Raw genomic sequence first — 17,648 nt, forward strand, 5'->3', positions numbered from 1 at the left:
CTTTCAAACCACTGAGTCTTCTGTACCCAGACAGACCACACTGAAAAGATGTCTAGAGGCTTTTTTGCACCATGAACTATTTTATATCACAGGGGGCAAGACCCCATTCAGATCCTGCCCTTCTCAGCTACTGACTACTTCTTGGCCATGTGCAGTTCCTCAGCTTGGCTACTAGATTTTCTCTGTCATAATTGCTTTACGCTAGTTCTGTTCCCCACTCCCACAGATTAGTCCCACCCCCAGTTATTGTGGGGAATTAATTGAGAAGATCCTTACAAATAATTTTTGATTGCAACTTGCCAATGCCAGTAAAAAGCACAAGAAGTATGGTCTCTCCAGCCTCTTCCTTCCCTCTTGTCAAATGATCTTGTAGCACAGGCCACACCCCCCCTACAGAGCAGATCTTCCACATGGATCAGGCCCTATATAATCAATCCTCTTGCTCCTCCATTACAGGCTTGGCCTTGTGTCAAAACCTCTCTCTTAATGTGTGTAATGCTGCCACCAGGAATTTAATTCCAGACCCTTTAGTTAATGTTCTCCACTGAATTGTGCCCAAGCTTTAAGGCTTCTTCATTGGACTATGTGGCCCTGAGGATGAGACTTATATCTTAAAATCATAGCACTCCAGGAGAATATAAAATAAAATAAAACTTTATTTGTACAATAAGCATATTGATTTCAAGTTGTTTATACCTTAATTCTTCAATGAATAATAACAACTTCTGACTGAGGTGTCATGCTCTTTCACTTCACACACTCCTCACTCTCAAATCCTCCTTTCTCTTCCAAACTCAACTTTCTGACAGCTTCTGTGTCTCACACTCTTATAATACTCTTGACAATATTAGCTTTGGGGTCTCTATCTAGGCCCTAATTTGTGCTCTAAAGTAGTCTATTTTTCTTCCCTAGTATCTTAATGCCTTTCACAGCACTAGGATGAGAAGCTAATCAGAAGACTGTAGACTGCTGACTAACCACAACTGACAGTTCACTGCTGTCACTCTTAAGAATTCACTGCTGATCCCCCTGCCATACATCTTAGTTCCTCCCACACTCTCTGTCACCAACGAATCACCTCACTTACTCATTCCCCTTCTTTCACTTGCCTTTCTCTACTGCAGCTTACCAACAATTAAAGGAACACACACGTATAAGTTCAAATCATTACACCTTATTTTCAGCAATTAAGACCAAAAGTGCAAGTTCTAGATAGACATAGTCAGAATTATGGAAGTTTATTCTGGTATTTCATGTTCTTGGGTTTTTGTGTTAGGAAGGCAGAATATGAATTAGTAAAAGCATTTCTTGGTCAGTTTAATAGCTTTCTTATTAGGTAAGTATGAAATGATGTGAATTTGCCTAGTCAACTGTTCTTATATCTGATTACTGCTTGTGAAATTATTTTTCAGAGTTCCTCAAGCAGTTCTGGAATAAAGAAGCTTTGTAAAAGGTAGGCCTCTGTATTTGTAACAACACAGCAGTATTTGACTATGTTTGTTTTTTAAGTAGCTGTATTTTACTGTGATAGGATACTGGTGGCAGCCTGCCAAATGATATCCAAGCCCTGTGGGACCCAGTGCAGTTCTGCAGGGCCTGTAAGGCACACATGTTCTGCCAGGCCTATGGTTGAGGACAGCAACAGTTTCCATTAAGCCTGGCCTCTTCCTTCTTTCCTAATAGTTGTGGCTTTAATTTGTCAAACTGATTGTATAACTTTTATTGGAATCTTCAAATATATTAGAAGTAGGAAACCAGCCAGGGAGGCAGTGGGGCCCTTGGATGACCATGGGGTAAAAGGATTACTGAAGGAGGATAGGGAAATGGCTGAGAAGCTAAATGAATTTTTTGCCTCCGTCTTCACTGTGGAAGACGAGAACTTTTTGCCCGCCCCAGAACCACTAATTTTGGAAGGGGTGTTGAAAGACCTGAGTCAGATTGAGGTGACAAAAGAGGAGGTCCAACAACTGATAGATAAATTAAAAACTAATAAGTCACCGGGTCCGGATGGCATACATCCGAGAGTTCTGAAAGAACTCAAAGTTGAACTTGTGGATCTTCTAACAAAAATCTGTAATCTTTCATTGAAATCTGCCTCCGTTCCTGAGGACTGGAAGGTAGCAAATGTCACCCCCATCTTTAAAAAGGGTTCCAGAGGAGATCCGGGAAATTACAGGCCAGTCAGTCTGACTTCAATACCGGGAAAGTTGGTAGAAACCATTATCAAGGACAGAATGAGTAGGCACATTGATGAACACGGGTTATTGAGGAAGACTCAGCATGGGTTCTGCAAGGGAAGATCTTGCCTCATTAACCTGTTACATTTCTTTGAGGGGGTGAACAAACATGTGGACAAAGGCGACCCGATAGATGTTGTTTACCTTGACTTCCAGAAAGCTTTTGATAAAGTTCTTCATCAAAGGCTCCTTAGAAAACTTGAGAGTCATGGAGTGAAAGGACAGGTCCTCTTGTGGATCAAAAACTGGCTTAGTAATAGGAAGCAGAGAGTCAGTATAAATGGGCAGTCTTCGCAGTGGAGGACGGTAAGCAGTGGGGTGCCGCAGGGCTCGGTACTGGGTCCCATGCTCTTTAACTTGTTCATAAATGATTTAGAGTTGGGAGTGAGCAGTGAAGTGGCCAAGTTTGCGGATGACACTAAATTGTTCAGGGTGGTGAGAACCAGAGAGGATTGTGAGGAACTCCAAAGGGATCTGTTGAGGCTGGGTGAGTGGGCGTCAACGTGGCAGATGCGGTTCAATGTGGCCAAGTGCAAAGTAATGCACATTGGGGCCAAGAATCCCAGCTACAAATACAAGTTGATGGGGTGTGAACTGGCAGAGACTGACCAAGAGAGAGATCTTGGGGTCGTGGTAGATAACTCACTGAAAATGTCAAGACAGTGTGCGTCTGCAAGAAAAAAGGCCAACGCCATGCTGGGAATTATTAGGAAGGGAATTGAAAACAAATCAGCCAGTATCATAATGCCCCTGTATAAATCGATGGTGCGGTCTCATTTGGAGTACTGTGTGCAGTTCTGGTCGCCGCACCTCAAAAAGGATATTATAGCATTGGAGAAAGTCCAGAAAAGGGCAACTAGAATGATTAAAGGGCTGGAGCACTTTTCTATGAAGAAAGGTTGAAACGCTTGGGACTCTTTAGCTTGGAGAAACGTCAACTGCGGGGTGACATGATAGAGGTTTACAAGATAATGCATGGGATGGAGAAAGTAGAGAAAGAAGTACTTTTCTCCCTTTCTCACAATACAAGAACTCGTGGGCATTCGATGAAATTGCTGAGCAGAAAGGTTAAAACGGATAAAAGGAAGTACTTCTTCACCCAAAGGGTGATTAACATGTGGAATTCACTGCCACAGGAGGTGGTGGCGGCCACAAGTATAGCCACCTTCAAGAGGGGTTTAGATAAAAATATGGAGCACAGGTCCATCAGTGGCTATTAGCCACAGTGTATGTGTGTATATAAAATTTTTTGCCACTGTGTGACACAGAGTGTTGGACTTGATGGGCCGTTGGCCTGATCCAACATGGCTTCTCTTATGTTCTTATGTTCTAATCTTTTATTGAGATGCTGTTCATCTCAATCTATAAGTCTAATAAATAAATGAATAAATATGTTTCTTCACCTAATACAACAGCTGTTAATTTGTTTCCTTAGTCATACTTAATTAGTTATTTATGTTTCCTTGGAAGTTTACAAAATGAAGTCAGCATTTTCTTTTCTGTAGGCCATGTATCCTTATACTGGATTCCCTGAAGGCAGGATCCATAGAGAATACTGTTCAACTTTTGAGAGAGTGAGTAACAGTGTGTTTCATTTGAGTCTGCATTTTAACAGATGCTGTCAATCTTCTTTTAGATCCGCAGTTTGTGAGAGCCATGTATTAGCATGTGTAGCCTATGTTTTCATAATATCCAATTGTTTTGAATTAATTAATCGATTATATATATATATATATATATATATATATATATATATATATATATATATATATATATATATATATATATATATATATATATATATATATATATATATATATATATATAATATGCTTATTATTATTACACCATATAGTTATTTTGATCTGTTTCAAATACCTGTGCAATGAAGTTCTGAGGAACAGAAATTAACTTGCAAACTTATTTATATTTATACAAACAACTCTTTAAAATGAAATAAAGTCTACCTGGGATCACTGTGTTAAAATCCTGGCCCTATGTGAACATTTAACATGAGTTTTGTAGCATATGAAAAATTCAGACTACTATGATGTTAGCAGGCAATTGATGACCAAAGGATTCAGTCGGGCTACTAGGTGCTTCCCTCTACAATTGCCCCCCATGCCTTCATTTTTTATACCAAAGATCTTCCCTTATGGATCTCAGCAGCTGATTTCCATGTGCTAATCTAGACAGACACAGTGGGAATAAACACCTGAAACATATAAGAAGAGACCTAGGCCAGATCCCTCTGTTGCTGTTCATACAAAAAAGTGGAAAATTAGAGTGCTTTGCCAGAATTCCAGTCCATGCTATAGTGAGTTAGTGGACTATTCTGGGCATTCAGTCCTTTTTCTGTTCAAAGTATAACCTCTATAAAAATTCATTTGCTGATAGCCAGTACACCCTGTAAAAGCATTATAACATAATAAACTAGCTGCCAATCATCAGAAGTTTGGTTGTCATGGGTTGCATATGGAGGACTTTTGGGTATTGGGCAAGGCCTACAAGGCTCCCACTTTCAGTAATTCTCCTGCCATAAGAATAGCTGTGTAATGAGTGTATCTGCTGTCAGAGGGGAAAAAAGGACTTATAAGTGAGTGTGCATACACATTGCTTCTACATACCCAACTGATGCTTTGGTTCCTAGCCACAGAAGTTCTGCTTCATGGAAGAACATGTTGGTATATCCAAATAGTGGAGATAAAAGAAAAAATAAATTGTTATTAATAAGGTTGTTAATAAATCTTATCCAGATATTTATTACAGATATTCATGATGTAAATCCAAGTATCCACACAAATGTAACAGTCTGTTGTTATTTCAGATATTTAGAACTGGAATGGGAAGCAAAACATAAAACGCATCGTGAGTTCAGCAAATCAACAATGGTGGATTTTTGTCCAAGAGTCCCTAAACAAGATAATAGTAGTGATTGTGGAGTGTATTTACTGCAGTATGTGGAGACTTTCTTCCAGGTGCTAAACTATATTTAAACTTTTGACTAATTCTTCCAATTTTTCTAGATAAAACTCAAATCCCTGTCCTACCAGAGGCAAATGGATAAACACAGGGCTTTTTCTTTTAGAAAAAGCCCAGCAGGAACTCATTTGCATATTAGGCCACACCTCCTGACACCAAGCCAGCCAGAACTGTGCATTCCTGTTTTTAAAAAGCCTTGGATAAACGAAAGTTCAAATCAGATAAATTTCTTATTGCCTTGGAGCAGATATACATGAGATTACTAGGTATTCCCTTTTTTTTTGCCTTTTGATTCATTTTGTGTTTAGGAACTGAAAGCAGGTGTTAGCTATGCTGCAATCCAGCAGATTTATGTTTGTTAAAATCTGCAACCATCATAACTTTAGTCTGTTGCTGGAATGTTTAGGCTTCAGGGTTGATTCTGGTCACTAAGCATATTATTGTAAGGAAATATAATTTAACACAATCTCACATTAGTTTCTCGTAGAATTTCAGTTTTTTTAAGAATCAGTATGTACTCCAAATATTGATAATTCAGGTTTAATAAAATCTAGCTAAAGTAAAAACTATCTGCTGATGCTCAAAACATTCCTTAATATGCAGCATGTGTGCCATAATTGTTCCACCAAGCCTTTTTGTCAGGCTTGCAATGTCTTTCTTTTCCATAAACCTCCCAAGCTCTACTTCTTGCTTTTGTGTGCCTAAGAGCACCATAACCCTGTAACAACCACTCTTTATGTGTATCGGGAATTGTTAAAAAGTGAAATTTTGTGCAGAGAAAGCAATATTTACCTGTGTTTTAAATTAATACAACTTTTTTTCTTTAATCAGGATCCTGTTGCTGACTTTGAACTTCCACTGCACTTAGAGCGCTGGTTTCCTCGTCAGGCAGTGAAAAATAAGCGAGAAGAAATTAGAGACTTGATCTTGCAACTTCACTTGCAACAACAGAGTGGTAGCAAGAAGTAGCTGGACTGTTCTTCCAGTTTTGCAAACGATTCTCCCCCTAAAACTACTGGAAATCCAATCAGAAGCATTTCTACCATCAGACTTCCTGAGAGAGAGAGAGAAAACTGCACATCATATTGTTGCCCATTTTAAAGATATATTTGACCTCATAGTTTTAAAAATGTGATTTGTATCACAAGCCACCCTGGGGAAATAGATATGTATACATTACAATTATCTTGCTTGGCTGAATTTTGATTTGGCATACAAGTGGCATAAATGGTAATGTGCTGCAAAGATGGGAATTTTTTTAGCCTATTTTCCATATTGCTAAATAGATCTGTAGATCTTACTGCTGATCCTGCACAAGAGGGAAGCAATAAGGTGTCATCTTAGAGATTCCTTTCTGTGTAGCTTTTTTGAATTCAAGAAAATCATGTGGAACTGGTCCTGTAATTTCAAAGTGTAACACAAGAGGGGGCACTCAGGGTTTTCCACATCCATCTTGATCTCACAGATCAGATTTGGAGTCCTGATTTTTTTTTCCTGCTGTGCAGTAATTGTGTATAGTATGAGTACTATGTATTTTAATGTATTTCAAAAATATAAGGCCATATGGTCTTTGCTGTACTGGATAGAGATAGTAACTTACACCTGACAAGATATTACCTGTTTCAACCATGTTTTTGGGGAGACTGGGTGGACTGTTGAAGGAGAAGGAAGGCAGTCAGAGATCTACATCTATTGCTTGCACTTCATAGGATCCAACCCAGTCTATACTGAAAAGATGAATACTTGTGATTTTTATCCAAGTATTAATACTTGTAGTTAAAGCTATTTGTGGGAGAAGTTCCACTGAAGCATATCTGTGCAGTGTGAAATCTGAAAGCCAGATTGCTCTTGTACTTGATAAGCTAGAAGCACTGAATAAATAAATAGATTTTTCCCCCCGAGAATCTGTTTATTTTTCCCATGCATGCACCTCCTGTGACTGCTAGAAGGGATAATGGAACTCTTAGAGAAAGGGTTTTTTCTTTATTTGTTATAATGTAATCAAGCTATTATTTCCTTGTTGTATTTTAAAAGTTTTTGTCTTCTCCCTTATATTAAAATTATGCTGTAATATTAAACGACATACTGTCCTAGACAATCACATAAGAGCCAAAGGGACCCAAATGAAAACTGGCACCAGACCAGAACTATTTGTTGTTTTCATTGGGTGGTTTGTCCAGCTACTCATAAGCCCATGGTGCTTCCCTTGTATATCCTGATTTGGGGTGGTGGTGGTGGTTGTTAACCATTCAGTCATGTTGACTCTGATTCTGTAGGCTAGCTCTCCCATGTTTTCCAATCTTGTACTGCTGCTTTGATTTGGGGAGGGGGGGCATCTAATAGAAATCTGCATTCAGTGATGGTGTAACATTGATCAAATCTTAAATGACAAGCAGTGATTTTGAAAGTTCATACTGTGTATGATTACAGCAAAACAGATGTGTGATTTTCAGATTTGATTATGTTCAGATGCAGATTTTTTCTTAACCAGCAGCTGTGTATCCGGAGGAAACCTATGCATGAAGAGGCACTGTGTTCAGAACCAAACTAGATGAGACAGCTGATGTGTGATCCAATATATATATTTTAAAGAGATATTTGTATTTTTCCCCATAGGGCAAAAAGCAGCTTTGGGAGAGGCAGGATTTAGCAGAATGTCAGATCTCCCAGTTTAAGTCTTAAACTTTTTAAAAAAGTGGCAAGTCCCATCATGACCTGCCATCATCTCCTCTACTTCACACCTAAATTTAATGTAAAACAAAATGTATCAAGTATCAATCACTTTCCTCAATGTTTCCAATACGCACTGCAGTCAGAAGTGCCTCATATTAGTGCTTGGCCTACATTTCTGACCCCAAACCCTCTTCCTTTACTGTTTTACTGTTCTTTACATTCAAAGCATTCCACCTCCTCATCAATGTGTAGGCTAAGAATTTTCTGTGTAACCTTCACAGTCTGTGTGTTTTTGCCACAACCGAGATATGTTTAGACCAAGATAGGTTTAGTTCTTACCCAGATGCATATTATTTTCCTTAAAATCCCAATGCTGTGAAGTTGCTTGTCAGATGTCTACCTCCTACATATTACTGTCGTATGGCACAGCAGGGTGAATACTACATCAGACAAGGACAACTACCGGAGTCCTAACATAGAGGTAAAGAAGTCTGATGAGCATCTCCCTGGCATGGAAGTCTTAAGTTGGCTTAGCGAGAATGCAATAACCTGCCATCCATATAAGAGCCTCCTCTTTTATTATTGAAAATAACGGTTACGTTGATTTACAATGTCACCCCCCAAAAATATGCCATTCAAATGATTGTCATAAATTTATAATGTTTTGTCTCTTTTTTTCCAGCATAAGTTCTTTTGCCTGTTTAAGTTAAATTCATGCCTTTTTTTAAAGAAAAAAAATGTCCTTTCTTCTTCACACATCTTTATTCTAATAACCACCCCAGTGCACCAGATCAGGATAATGAATATCGTGCTTCTGCTACCACATACCAGTAGCATTTTGTCACATTAATTTTATATTGAATTATGAATCTTATTACAGCAAATTCCTCTCTGGCTTGCTTGTGTTGGAAAGCTAGACCAATATTTTTTGATGCTATTATCCATTGATAAAGTAAAGCTCAGGGCTTTTTTTGAACAGGAACGCACAGGAACTCAGTTCCGGCTGACTTGGTGTCAGGAGGTGTGGCCTAATATGAAATGAATTCCTGCTGGGCTTTTTCTTTTTTAAAAAGGCCCTGGTAAAGCCCATAATGCATAGCTGATCCACCAAGTCTTTCAGCTATTTCTTCAGTCTATGTTGCTGCCATGTTATCTGTAGGCTAGTTGTTGCAGGACACGGTGGTCCTGCAGCTCCAGATACGGCAAGTACATTACATATGCTCCAGAAATGGCAAGCACATTACATTGGCTTGGATCCAGCTGAGGATTCCTGTGGAGTAGAGTTCTTGCTCAAGAAGAAGCGTGAACAATAGACTGCTCTAGCTGTTTGTGCTAAATCAAAACTAGTAAACCTCCACTTGGTTTTCCTCTTGTGCAAAACATTGTACAAACTATTCCAGAGTATTTCCCATTCACTTTTTTGAACAATGTGATGTGTTCCATATTACAAATATTATTCATATCCCTCTTTTTTTCTAGAACATATCCTTTCCTTAAATATATTCCTTAAATCAGAGATAATTTGATATTGGAAATGTATGTTGAAGTTGTTTGGTATGCAATCAATTCCTGTTTGCAGGAACGTTGTCTGAAATGAATTGCTGTTCTTTAGGCTATGAAATCAAGCCCTGGGAGAAAGTTAATGAGAAGCTCCTCTTAAAGACTAACAGTGTACTGGGCCAGGATAATGAACATTCTCCGGTGGTCCGTGGTAGTGGGACGGTCCTGAACTGTTGGGAGTAGGCTCCTCCTCCGGAACAGGGTCGTTGATCGCTTGATCCGGCCTGGGGGAGGGGCCGCTCCCTTAGGACCTCGTCAGTCCAAACGGCCCTGTTGGAAGAACAGGACGTGTTCGCGGTGCCTGCGAGGCACGTTGATCAGACGGAAGAATTTTCTCTTTGAAGGCCCCTGCCTTTTACTTCAGCCGCAATCGGCGGCGGGCAGGGAAGTCGCCGTCAGCGTTAGGCTTTGCCTAACAAAAACGGCTCGTGCATCGGCTGCCGCGGAGAGAGGGAAACGAAGGTCGCCCCTTTCTAGCCTGCGCAGGAGGCGTTGGTGTGAGCGGCAAAGCCGACAGTCTGGTCCCACGCAGCGCCGGCTGGCGTAGTGCAGACGACCAGGGCCCGGTTTTTACCCGGCGGAAGACCTTGGCGAGGGCTCCAGGCAGCGGTTTACTCGTGTGTAGGTAAGCCGTCTGGGAGAAAGAGCGGGAAACCTTTCTGGTTTCGCTCTGCCCTTATTCTTGGGACGGGCTCTGCTGTAAGGAGGACAGCCCACCCAGGAGCCTGCAGCTGCCTTTTTTCCCGCCTCCCTGTGGGGAGCGGGTAGAACGTTAGTTAATTCAGCCTCTCCTTTTCCAGACACGCGCCGCGTGGTCAGGAAGGGAGGGGGGAGGTCGGGGTTGGCTTGTTGTCGCCCTGTAGGGGTCGCCTTGGCAGGCTGTTAACCTGGGAATGGCAGTTTCTTTTCCCCTTTTTTGTGTTCACTTTCGTTTCAGCCTCCTGTGCAGTGGAGATGGCTGACGAACAGGAACAGGGGACAGGTTCAAACAGCGACTTCTCCATGCCTAAGTATTCTGGCTCAGCTTCTGAAAGGGATCGTGAGGATTCTGACCCGGACTTATCCGGAGAGAATGCCAAACTGAATTTACTTGCTTGGTTAAAAAGGGAACTTAGCAAGGAATTTGCCCCGTCTCAGGACACCGCTGCGCATGCTCACCCTCGGAAGAGGAAGAGGCAAGCGGTTTCAGATTTTGCCATGGCCCCTACAGACCCTAAGAAGGCAAGATTGAGTAAGAACTTAGAGTCTCCTAGTGATAGCTCGCAGGAGGAAGAGGAGGTTGCTTCCTCGGTGGACTCCTCTGCTAGAGAGGAGGGAGAACTCTCTGAGGAGGAAGATGATACTCCCTCTGTACAGTCTAGGGTGTTCCCAGTGGAGTATTATTCTAAGCTCCTTCCTAAGGTCCTGAGGGAACTGGACTTCACGACCACACCCAAAGAGAAAGCAGATTTGGACCCGGACCTACCTTCAGGGTCGGGGAAAATGATGCCCAAAGTGGGGGTGTCTCAGACCGGTGTACCCTTGCCCGCTCCCTTTTTTAGTCTGATTAAAGCGGAGTGGGAGCATCCGGCCAAGCCAAAATCTAATCCACATTTATTTTCCAAACTGTATGGGTTGAGCCCAGAGGCTACTAAGCGTCTGAAATTGCCCCTAGTGGACGATCCTGTAAATAGTTTGTTATCCACATCTGTGCTGCCTATGGATGCAGACGGTCTACCTAAGGACGCTTGTGACAGGCGGATGGAACAGGCCCTACGAAAAAACTTTGAAGCTTCGGCTTGGTCCATCCGGGCTTCTTCAGTGGGCTCCCTGTTTGCGCGTGCAGTTTATACCTGGGCTTCCAATTTGGCGTCAGCTGATAGTGATGCGCCAAAAGAGTTCAAAGATGAGCTCAAGAAAATAGCCCTGGGCACAGCATTTATTGCAGATGCAACCTTGGACGCTATGCAGTTGTCTGCTAGGGCAGTGGCATGCAGTGTAGCAGCACGTAGGAATGTCTGGCTTCAAACCTGGGAGGCCGATGCAGCGGCTCAGGCCAGATTAGCAGCTGTTCCATTTAAGGGTGTGAGTCTCTTCGGGGACGAATTGGAGCGCTTCCTGATTGAGGGGAAGGACAAGAAGAAGGTTTTGCCTTCTAAGAGGAAGGACTTTAAGTCTAAGAAGCCTTTTCAGCCCTTTCGGGACTCTAAAAAGTTCTCACGGCCTGCGTCGTTCAAGCCCTTTCGAGGGAAGTGGCAGTCTCGCAGTAGGGATACCAAACCCTTTGCTAGCCGTAGTGACAAAGGAAATAAGAGTGACTCCAAAAAGGGAGGGTCACAATGACTATGCCACAAGGCCAGATCTGGTTCCTATCGGAGGGCGGCTTCAGTTTTTTGCAGCTCAATGGAAGGCTTCGGTTGCAGACCAATGGGTGATCGACACGGTTTCCAAGGGCTACGCCTTGGAACTGGAATTCTTCCCACGTCAGAGGTTTCGTCCAGTCCTGAGGAAGCAGGATCCAATCAAGCACCTGGGAATGCTGGGTGCTATTCAGCATCTTCTGGACATCAGGGCCATAGAACCGGTACCCCCAACTCAGAGGGGTCTCGGGGTGTATTCCATCTTGTTCCTGGTTCCGAAGCAGAATGGCGATACCCGGGCCATTCTGGACCTGAAGTGGGTCAACCGCTTTGTCAAGACCAAAAAGTTCCGGATGGAGACTTTGCGTTCCATTCTCTTGGCAGTGCAGGAACGAGAGTATCTGACGTCAATCGATCTGTCCGAGGCTTATTTGCACGTGCCCATTCGGCCAAGTCACCGTCGGTTCCTCAGGTTCGCCTACGATGGGAAGCACTTCCAATACCGGGCCCTGCCTTTCGGGCTCAAGTCTTCCCCGCGAGTGTTCACGAAGATCATGGTGGCGTTGGTGGCTCATTTACGGATGGGGGGCGTGGCTCTTCATCCGTACCTGGACGATTTGTTGGTCAGAGCTACTTCGCATCAGCAGAGTCTGGAGGACACAGAACGGACAGTGCAGGTGCTGCTGGACCACGGGTTTGTGGTCAACAGAGAAAAAAGCAACCTTGTTCCCACGCAAGCGATAGTGCATCTGGGAGTCCTGATCGATACTCAGAGGCACAGAGTGTTTCTGTCGGAAAGCCGACAGGTGAAGCTCAGGTCCTTAATGGAGGAGGTGCTGGCTTTGACTCAGGTTCCTGTAATGACTCTAGCGAAGCTGTTAGGGGTTCTGGTTTCTTGCCAGGATGTGCTGGCTTGGGCGCGTTTCCATCTACGGCCTCTGCAATGTTTTCTGATTCCCTTTCAGCACGTGATAGCTCGCAAGCTACACAGACTAGTGACTCTTCCACCGGAGCTACGGCGGCAACTCCAGTGGTGGTTGGAACCATCCCGGTTTCAACAGGGGGTTGCGATGGCGGAGCCACAGAGGATAGTAGTGACGACGGATTCCAGTCTCTCCGGATGGGGACGCATTCTCAAGGGGCGATGTGTCAAGGTCAGTGGTCTCTACTGGAGTCTCGTCAGAGCATCAATCTGTTGGAGCTGCGGGCGATCCGTCTAGGGTTGTTACGCTTCCAGACTTCGCTACAGGGGCGTCACGTGTTGGTAAAGACGGACAATGTGACAGCAAAAGCCTATGTCAATCGACAAGGCGGGACCAGAATCAAGAAACTGTGCTGCGAGGCCAACAGTCTGCTAAATTGGGCGGAGAGGTATCTCTTGTCCATAAAGGCGGTGCACGTAGCCGGAAAAGACAACGGGCTGGCGGACTAGCTCAGCCGGCAACGGCTGGACCAGTCGGAGTGGTCTCTGGACACGAGGGTTTTCCAGTCTCTTCAGGACAAATACGGCAGAGTGGCGGTGGACTTGTTTGCAACCCCGGTCAATCGTCAAGTGCGGCGGGTTTTTGCCAAACAGAACTGCGATCAGGCGGAGGGCGTAGACGCTCTCAACTGCGACTGGCCGGACGGCCTGTTGTATGCCTTTCCGCCACTGCAGTTGATTCCCCGGTTGGTGAACAAAGTTCTTCAACAGTCTGCGGAGCTGGTGTTGATAGCCCCCTTCTGGCCGAGACGGGGGTGGTTTCAGGATCTATTGCGGCTGTCGATGGAAAAGCCTTGGCGTCTGCCAGTGTCCGAAACGTTGCTGAAGCAAGGGACAGTGCTTCACCCTCATCCGGGCATGCTGCAGTTAACTGCGTGGAGGTTGAGCAGGCGCAGTTAGCTAAGTTGGGGTTTGACTCCACAGTGATTAACACTATGCTGGCCTCTAGGAAGGGTTCTACCACTCGGGTGTATAATAACACTTGGCGGGTGTTCTCTCGTTGGTGTGACGAAAGGGGATGGGATCCCTTGAGGTTACCTGTCCGGAAGCTGTTGCTCTTCCTACAAGAGGGCTTGGATAAGGGGTTGGCCACTAATACCCTCCGTAGACAGGTGGCAGCTATTGCGGCTGTGCGTGGAACTAAAAGAGGGGGTTCTTTGACACGGCACCCACATGTTAAGCGTTTTTTAAGGGGGGTGTCCTTGTTAAATCCTCCTACAGCTCATAGGTTTCCTACCTGGAGGTTAAACGTGGTGCTGAAGGCGTTGTGCCATGCACCTTTCGAGCCCATGGCCACCTGTAACCTGAAGGATCTTACTCTTAAAACATTGTTTTTGGTGGGGATAACTTCGGCCCGCAGGGTTTCCGAGTTACGGGCCCTTTCAGTGGATAAAGACCCCTGTACCTTTCACAACGACAGGGTGGTGTTGAGACCTGATCCGACGTTTGTTCCCAAGGTGAATTCAGTTTTCCACCGGTCTCAGGAGGTGGTGTTACCCGCATTCTGCCCTAATCCCAAGCACGAGAGGGAAGCGGAATGGCACCGACTGGATGTAAGACGTGCCTTGAGTTTTTATATTAATAGAACCAAGGATTTTCGGAGGTCCGAGTCCTTGTTTGTTTCCTTTTCCTCCCCCTCGCTGGGGAAACCAGTTTCTCCCTCAACTCTGAGCAGGTGGTTGGGGCAGTGTATTTCTGCCGCTTATGCAACGTCAGGGTTGGAGCCTCCAGGAGGCGTCACGGCTCACTCCTTACGGGGGGCGGCTACTTCTGCAGTATACAAGTCCTTCTCATCTTTAGAAGGCATCTGTAGGGCAGCTACCTGGAGTTCTGTCCATTCATTCACCAGGCATTATAGGGTGGATAGGTGGGCAGCGGCTGAGGCGGCCTTTGGTCGCAGAGTGTTGCAGCAGGTCATACATTGAAGGTACAGGCCCGCCCAGGGTACATATTGCTTTTGTATGTCCCAACAGTTCAGGACCGTCCCACTACCACGGACCACCGGAGAACGGAAGATTGGAAGCTCTTACCGTGAAGCTTCCTTCTCGGTGGTCCTGGAGTGGGACGGTCCACCCCACCCGGTGTGGTACCTTCCTCTAGGCAGATAGCAATGCGAATTAGTCGCGGGAGGTACTGGGGCACTGGGGGCGAAAGTTTGTTATCTGGCTGTTTGCCGTTACTTCGGCTGGTTGCAGTTATTAAAATGGAGTTGCATCATTATGGTCTCCGAGTGGTTTGTTCCTATGATGCAGAGTTTTGTTTTGTAGATTTATGCAGTTGGGGGGAGCATGGCTGTTCTATGGACTGACGAGGTCCTAAGGGAGCGGCCCCTCCCCCAGGCCGGATCAAGCGATCAACGACCCTGTTCCGGAGGAGGAGCCTACTCCCAACAGTTCAGGACCGTCCCACTCCAGGACCACCGAGAAGGAAGCTTCACGGTAAGAGCTTCCAATCTTCCGTTTTGCTTGATCAGAAGTACAAGCTTTCCAATAATCCTTTTATCACCAAGAGAAGTCATTCCCCTGATATCCAGGATTGCTTATAAGGTGTCAAAAGATATCTTAATAGCAGGTGTTCCCAGTATCCTACAATGCACAAAAATATAGCTTATATAGCAATATTTTGGTGCATTCCTCTCATTGTTACATTGCTTTTTGTCTAGCTAGATGATGCAGAATCCATTTAATAAGACTGCACTGTTACATTAGGTTTATTTGTTACTGCACTGTTACATTAGGATCATTTAATTTACATACATTAACAGTAAATACAGAGGAAGCAAATTATTTAAGTCATTCAGAAAACTGTCTTCAGATGGGGAATCCTGTCTCTTAACCAGCTATTTGCTATTGCACCATGTTACAATATGACCTAAACTGTGACATTTTGAAGAGCTTCATGAGCGTTTCCTAGGAATCTTGCACAGACATATTAGTGAATAGTACTCTTGCACCACATGTTTAGGCGTTTCCTGATTTCAATAAACACATTCTTCATTATTCTGACTGCAATAATCCATTCTTTGTCTACTGGTGCAACAGTTGGTATATGAATGGCATTGACAGCACCCAGTACACATGAGCAATTGGTTAAGTGATATTCTCTGATGCCAGCTTGCTGATTTTTCTGTCATTGAAATTCTGTAAATGATTCTGCAAGCTGTAGCATCAAATCAAGGAATTTATGGGAAATGCATGATGTGTTGATTATATATACAGTATGTCACAGAAGTGAGTACACCCCCTCACATTTTGTAAACATTTAAGTATATTTTTTCATGTGACAACACTGAAGAAATGACACTTGGCTACAATGTAAAGTAGTGAGTATAGCTTGTATAACAGTGTAAATGCTGTCCCCTCAAAATTACGCAACATACAGCCATTAATGTCTAAACTGCTGGCAACAAAAGTGAGTAGACCCCTAAGTGATAATGTCCAAACGGGGCCCAAAGTGTCAATATTTTTGTGGCCACCATTATTTTCCAGCACTGCCTTAACCCTCTTGGGCATAGAGTTCACCAGAGCTTCACAGGTTGCTAATGGAGTCCTCTTCCACTCCTCCATGACGACATCAAGTAGCTGGTGGATGTTAGAGACCTTGCGCATCTCCACCTTCTGTTGCAGGATGGCCCACAGATGCTCAATAGGGTTTAGGTCTGGAGACATGCTTGGGCAGTCCATCACGTTTACCCTCAGCTTCTTTAGCAAGGCAGTGGTCGTTTTGTTATCATGTTGGAATACTGCCCTGCAGCCCAGTCTCCAAAGGGAGGGGATCACGTTCTGCTTCAGTATGTCACAGTACACATTGGCATTCATTGTTCCCTCAATGAACTGTAGCTCCCCAGTGCCGGCAGCACTCGTGCAGTCTCAGACCATGACATTCCCACCACCATGCTTGACTATAGGCAAGACACACTTGTCTTTGTACTCCTCACCAGGTTGCCACCACACACACTTGACACCATCTGAACCAAGTAAGTTTATCTTGGTCTCATTGGACCACAGGATATGGTTCCAGAAATTCATGTCTTTAGTCTGCTTGTGTGCAACAAACCGTTTGCGGGCTTTCTTGTGCATCATCTTTAGAAGAGGCTTCCTTCTGGCAAGACAGCCCTGCAGACCAATTTGATGCAGCGTGTGGCGTATGGTCTGAGCACTGACAGGCTGACCGCCCACCCCTTCAACCTCTGTAGCAATGCTGGCAGCACTCATACGTCTATTTCTCTGGATACGTCAACCTCTAGATATGACACTGAGCATGGGCACTCAACTTCTTTGCTCGACCATGGTGAGGCTTGTTCTGAGTGAAACCTGTCCTATTAAACCACTGTATGGTCTTGGCCACCATGCTGCAGCAGTTTCAGGGTCTTGGCAATCTTCTTATAGCCTAGGCCATCTTTATGTTCACCTGTGAAGCTCTGGTGAACTCTGTGCCCAAGAGGGTTAAGGTAGTGCTGGAAAATAATGGTGGCCACACAAAATATTGACACTTTGGGCCCCATTTGGACATTATCACTTAGGGGTGTACTCACTTTTGACATTAATGGCAGTATGTTGTGTAATTTTGAGGGGACAGCACATTTACAGTTATATAAGCTGTAGACTCACTACTTTACATTGTAGCCAAGTATCATTTCTTCAGTGTTGTCACATTAAAATACTTAAATATTTACAAAATGTGAGGGGGTGTACTCACTTCTTTGACATACTGTAGGTCATGTTGCTGGGCAGTTGATTATTGAATCTTCTCTCCAGAAGATCTTGGATGCCTCTGAAGTCTGGTTATGTGATCTACAACCAACTCAGACAAGTCAACCAGATGCTCATTGCAAACACTGATGCTAATTGCAGTGCTAGACAGACAGTGTGCATG

At 44.1% G+C, this 17,648-nt stretch overlaps 1 protein-coding gene across 1 annotated transcript in view; it reads left to right on the forward strand.

Moving 5' to 3' along the window:
- SENP7 (SUMO specific peptidase 7) overlaps nucleotides 1-7,123 on the forward strand; it is an 83,301-nt gene extending 76,178 nt beyond the window's left edge. The window contains exons 21-24 of the mRNA XM_060234563.1: nucleotides 1,413-1,453; nucleotides 3,743-3,811; nucleotides 5,065-5,215; nucleotides 6,051-7,123. Of these exons, the coding sequence (XP_060090546.1) occupies nucleotides 1,413-1,453; nucleotides 3,743-3,811; nucleotides 5,065-5,215; nucleotides 6,051-6,188 (399 nt within the window). The 3' untranslated portion in view covers nucleotides 6,189-7,123. The remainder of the gene's footprint in view (nucleotides 1-1,412; nucleotides 1,454-3,742; nucleotides 3,812-5,064; nucleotides 5,216-6,050) is intronic.
- Nucleotides 7,124-17,648: the final 10,525 nt, after the last annotated feature.

Source organism: Heteronotia binoei, chromosome 3 (assembly GCF_032191835.1).
Source record: "Heteronotia binoei isolate CCM8104 ecotype False Entrance Well chromosome 3, APGP_CSIRO_Hbin_v1, whole genome shotgun sequence".
In the NCBI taxonomy this organism is placed as follows: domain Eukaryota; kingdom Metazoa; phylum Chordata; class Lepidosauria; order Squamata; family Gekkonidae; genus Heteronotia; species Heteronotia binoei.